The 4,725-nt window shown below is 40.1% G+C and overlaps 1 protein-coding gene across 1 annotated transcript in view; it reads left to right on the top strand.

Annotated features, from left to right (window-relative positions):
- The window catches only part of slc25a21 (solute carrier family 25 member 21), a 116,388-nt gene extending 112,184 nt beyond the window's left edge, over positions 1-4,204 (top strand). The window contains exons 10-11 of the mRNA XM_007567049.2: positions 2,813-2,865; positions 3,676-4,204. Coding sequence (XP_007567111.1) covers positions 2,813-2,865; positions 3,676-3,737 — 115 coding nt within the window. The 3' untranslated portion in view covers positions 3,738-4,204. The remainder of the gene's footprint in view (positions 1-2,812; positions 2,866-3,675) is intronic.
- Positions 4,205-4,725: the final 521 nt, after the last annotated feature.

The following is a 4,725-nucleotide window of genomic DNA, read 5'->3' on the forward strand; positions in this document are numbered from 1 at the left end:
TATAACTTGTTAGGAAACAATCATATCATAGCCTCACCTTTAACCCCACTTTCAAACTCAAATGTTTAAGATGAAACAACTGCAAAATGTAACCACTTTTCCTCTGTGGTCTTGTCAAAATAACTGTATGATATCAAAGGAAAGCTGTGTATTTTACTACTTTAGGTGAAGGATTTTTTTAATTATTATTTTTATACCTGTGTGAAACTTTGTGCGTTTCACACAGAAAAAATAATTGATGGTACTCCAACCACTATTTCCTGCCTAAATAATTACCAGCTTCAGGGCAAATTACTTCCCAATACAAATGAAATGATGGTTTAAAGAAAACAGCATTACATAAACTACATGAACATTTCTAACAAACTGAGTAGTTTTAAGATGATTCAAGGTAGCTCTGCTCTTGTTCCTGAGTCTTTAGCTTCATCCTCCAGAATCTCCTAATCTGAATGCAACCTTATTCCTAATCCATGTGGTTTTTTTAATGAGTTGTGTGTGTAAAACGTCTCTAGATAACCTGATTATAAATGTGCATTGATCTATCAAAGGTTGAAGGATGACCTAAAGAAACGACATCTGTTTATGCAGCTAGCATAGTTAGCTGTTTTATAAACTGCACCAGTATGGACTGAGTTGCTACAAAATGCCCAAAAAGTTCTTGATTTGTGTTAGAAATAAGATGAGTTGCGTTTTGTTAAAGGAAGTTGGGCAAAACTTCATGCACCTCAAAGTAGACTTGGCGAAAACGTAATATCTGACATCTTCGAAGTGTTTTTATCAACTGATAACTCACAGCCAAACAACTTGAATTCCCCCCAGGGGTTTTTATAGATATTTGAAAAATACAAACATTACAGTTCTCGCTTCAAATATGGATTCTTCAGTCACTTTATTCTTGAATCTTTATCCATTAGTAAATGTTAGAAACCTGACTGATAATCGTAGCAAGAATCCTGTTTCAGTTTAGGTGCAGGTTTATCACACTGCGCTTGAAGCAACAAGTAACAGTAAACGGCACAAGTACCAGAACTTTGCAGGGATATGTCTGCAGGATTGTTTTGCTTTATTGAAACGCGTGAAAAGGAAGAAATTTAGCTAAACTGAACATTTTCAGTGAGAAATGAATCTTGCCATGAATTACTTCAACTGTCAATGCCTTACCAGTAGTTGCAGCCAATTTAAATCTTGCAGCAACGTCAACAGGAATGCAAGATGAAGTCAGTAAGAGAGTTATGCACTTCAGGTAGGATATTAGCTGCTCACAATCTTTTGACATGCTTCTGAAGTTCTGAAATGTACCTTTATGGTACATTCACACGTTTTAGTCTACAAGCAAACTTTGGTCGTCCTAAAAACCTCGGTCTTGGTTCTGTTGAAGCAAACCTTGGCGTGGTTCACTTCAACAGAGGAAGTAGATTAAAGCACATGCCACTTTAGGTAAAAACAACAAAAACAAACATGTGAGTCTAGCGCCGGCAGGAGAAATGGCTCGTAGTCGTTTTCCTAAAGAATAAAGACAATTGCTACAACCGCTAACATCTGACGCCACTGCATTTTTGTCCGCGTTTCGTGAAGAATGAAATTGCACTCGTCGTCTTCTGAGGTTTTCATGTTGTTGCCTTCAGGGGTTCTTGGTACGTCGCCACCACTGGCAAAGGGGGCTACACAGGTTTTACAAAGAGCTCGGTTCGTTTTGCACAGTGCGGTTTGAAAACTAACCAAGCCAGCTGAAATTGTAATCAAACCGAGTCTACCGGACCATCAGGTGCGAAAACCCCCTTAATGCAAAGCCGTAAAACACGAACGTCAAATTCTATGCTGTGCTCAGCATGATGCCAATCATAAATTTGATCAGTGACTGCAGACGTTTGTCACTTCTGGGGTAACTGTGGACGAACTCTCAAGCCCCAGAGACTTGACAGCTCCAAACGGAGGTTTCAAGGAAAGATGTATGTTATGTTAGCAGTTGCCCCGGGCTTTCTGGTTTGCCCCCATGCCGCTCCCTGAGACAAGACCCCAAAGAGATGTTTGTCGTTAGTGGATGTTGTTAGTTTGTAGATGGGGTGGGGGTAGCGGCCTGAGCGGCACTGAAGCCTCGTCGCGGGCATGCACAAACCGTGCCCCCGCCGCCACATCCAGTCCCCTTCCCTTAACACAACACAGTCTCAGCTAATTAGTGGTCCCTATGGGAGACATCGTTAAGCAGACCCTAACGAGCCGCGCGGCGCTCCACGGGTCAATCTAATCAGACAGAGGGCCAGGGAGGAAGTGGGTCGAGCCTTATTAACGCCATCATTGGCGGGGGCAGGGAGCGGGACAAGGAGCACGAGGCAGAGGCAGGCAGCCGCTGATCACCTTGAACGCATTAAGGACAGGTATTCGCCAGCGCTAGCCTGTTAGTCCCCGATGGGGTGACAGACGTGCTCAGGCAGCAGACAGACGGAAAACGAGGCGAGATCAATCGACATCAGCAGGAGCGGAGATGTGTGCGTTGCAGAACGTTCCCTCTCAGGTTATCACCAAAAGAGCGATCGATTTTACTTGTTCGTCACCTTGAAGTTGCAGCCAGAAAAGGCGATCCTGCTTTTATCGAGCGTTGAGCCAGAATAAACGCTTTATCGTTTAGTTGCTGAATATTTCTGCTGCACTGATGTTTGAAATCAGCAAATTAACCCAAGGAAACGTTTCCTATTGATTATAAAGAAGACATATTTAAACTGAGACTGAATTTCCTTTTTCTGTGTGTTTGTTGTTTGATTACTTTGCTTGTGTGTGTCTGTATTTCTAACTCATTTTTCTTTTTTTTCTGCAGCTTCTTGGCTCTGTACAAAGGTTTGGTTCCCAAGATCATGAGACTTGGACCAGGTAAAAAAAAAAACGTTTGACACTTTACACTCAGTGTTTTAGTTTTATAATGTAAATTTAAATGTTGGTGTGCAAACCTAAATCAGTAATGTTTAACATTTGAAACACTGATTTTGGTACATTGGTAGGAATTATAAATTACATAACTAAGCAAAGCTTTCTATAAAATCATTTCTGGTACTTGTATCACAGTACCTTGCCTTTTGTTTCAAACCCAATGAACTTTTTCACACTTCAAGATATTGCAACCACAAACTTCTGTGTCAGCTGTGGATTTTTATTGATATATTGGGGGGGGGGAAGCATAGTTGGGAAGTAGAAAGTTTCTACAAATAAATATCCAAAAAGAATGGAGATGATTTGTTTCCAGTTTCCTGAGTCAACACTTTGTAGAACCTGATTTTGAGAGAGCTCGACTTATTGTAACCCGCTTTACCCCGGGCTCATCTGCTGAGTCCATTTGTCCTCATGATGCTGATTGATCCGTAATATTCTCCAACAAACCATTTCATAAATGTGCCCAACTTTTTGTATTTGTGTGCTACACAAAATCTGAAAAAATTTCAGGATTTTTTGTAACACAGTAAAATGTGAAGAAGTTTAAGGGTTGTGCATGTTTTTGCGAGGCGCTGCACGTTTGCTTTCAGCGATCAGTATACATGTATTTAAAGATGCAGTCGTCCGTTTCCTGTATCTAATGGAGGCTGCAAATCCCCTTAATCCTCATTTAAATATGATGACAATAAAAGCAGTGCTCCTCTCATGTCTTGTGTAAATGAGACTGGGCTTCTCCGTCGTGTTTTGCTGCAGGTGGAGCGGTGATGCTGCTGGTCTACGAATATGTGTCGATGTGGTTGCAGAAACACTGGTAACGAGAAAACCACAGAAGAGAAACGAAAGCCTGTAATTTCTGTTCCAAATTTATTCCTCATTGACTGAATTGGTGACTCACCATGAAGCCTTTGGTTTTTTTGGTTTTTTTCTAAGATTTATAAAAATACCAAAACAGTGTTCCCATATTTGGACAATACATCTTGGTCGCTCAGGAATGAAAGCTGTGTGAACCAATAGCACCAAAAAGTATTCAGATTTTTTTTTTTTTTTTTTTTTTTTTTTTTTTTTACCAAACGCTCCCAGCATAGACAAAACAGTGCCGACTTTAGAAAGTGACCTTTGTAAATGGAGCTCTAAAGTTATTAGACAAATTTTTTTTTCTGTGCCGCTGTTTGTCCAACTTGTTTAAAATGGGTCAGTTTGTTTTTTTTTTTGGTTTTTTTTTTGTTTGTTTTTTTACAAAAATGGACTAAATAAATAGGTAGTTGCCTTCACTTTACAACAACTCTCCTGTTATCCCTCTTTTGTCGAGATGAAGCCGTTCATAGACGATTCCAATATTTTAATTCTTACTACATTTTAAAACTAACATTTTTAAGGCTTTCAATTTAAAAAAAAATTATTCAAAGCACTAAAAACTTCATTTAAACTTCTCTAAATGAATGAATTAAAATGTAACTAACTTTGTAAACCAACATGCGCCTCAGATTTGGAACGACACAAACGCACACAGTAAAGACGGGAAGGTTCTCCTCCTCTTTGGTTCTTCTTCTTTTTAGGATTAGAAGAAGAAGAAGTGATGACACTTCTTCTTTAGTGTCATCCATCTTCTTATCGTCTCCAATCAGTTTCCCTCTCGGTACAACAGGAAGCACCCGAGCATGCTGCTGCCACTGCTGTTTTTCCACTGCAGCCGATAGTTGTCCTGTCAACAGATTCTCCCACCTGAGCTGTGGACTTGTGCAGCTCCTCCATAGTTACTGTGTTTCTCTTGGCGTTCTCTCCTATCAGAGCTCTGCAACCTTC

Source organism: Poecilia formosa, unplaced genomic scaffold (genome assembly GCF_000485575.1).
Source record: "Poecilia formosa unplaced genomic scaffold, Poecilia_formosa-5.1.2 Scaffold203, whole genome shotgun sequence".
NCBI classification, from domain to species: domain Eukaryota; kingdom Metazoa; phylum Chordata; class Actinopteri; order Cyprinodontiformes; family Poeciliidae; genus Poecilia; species Poecilia formosa.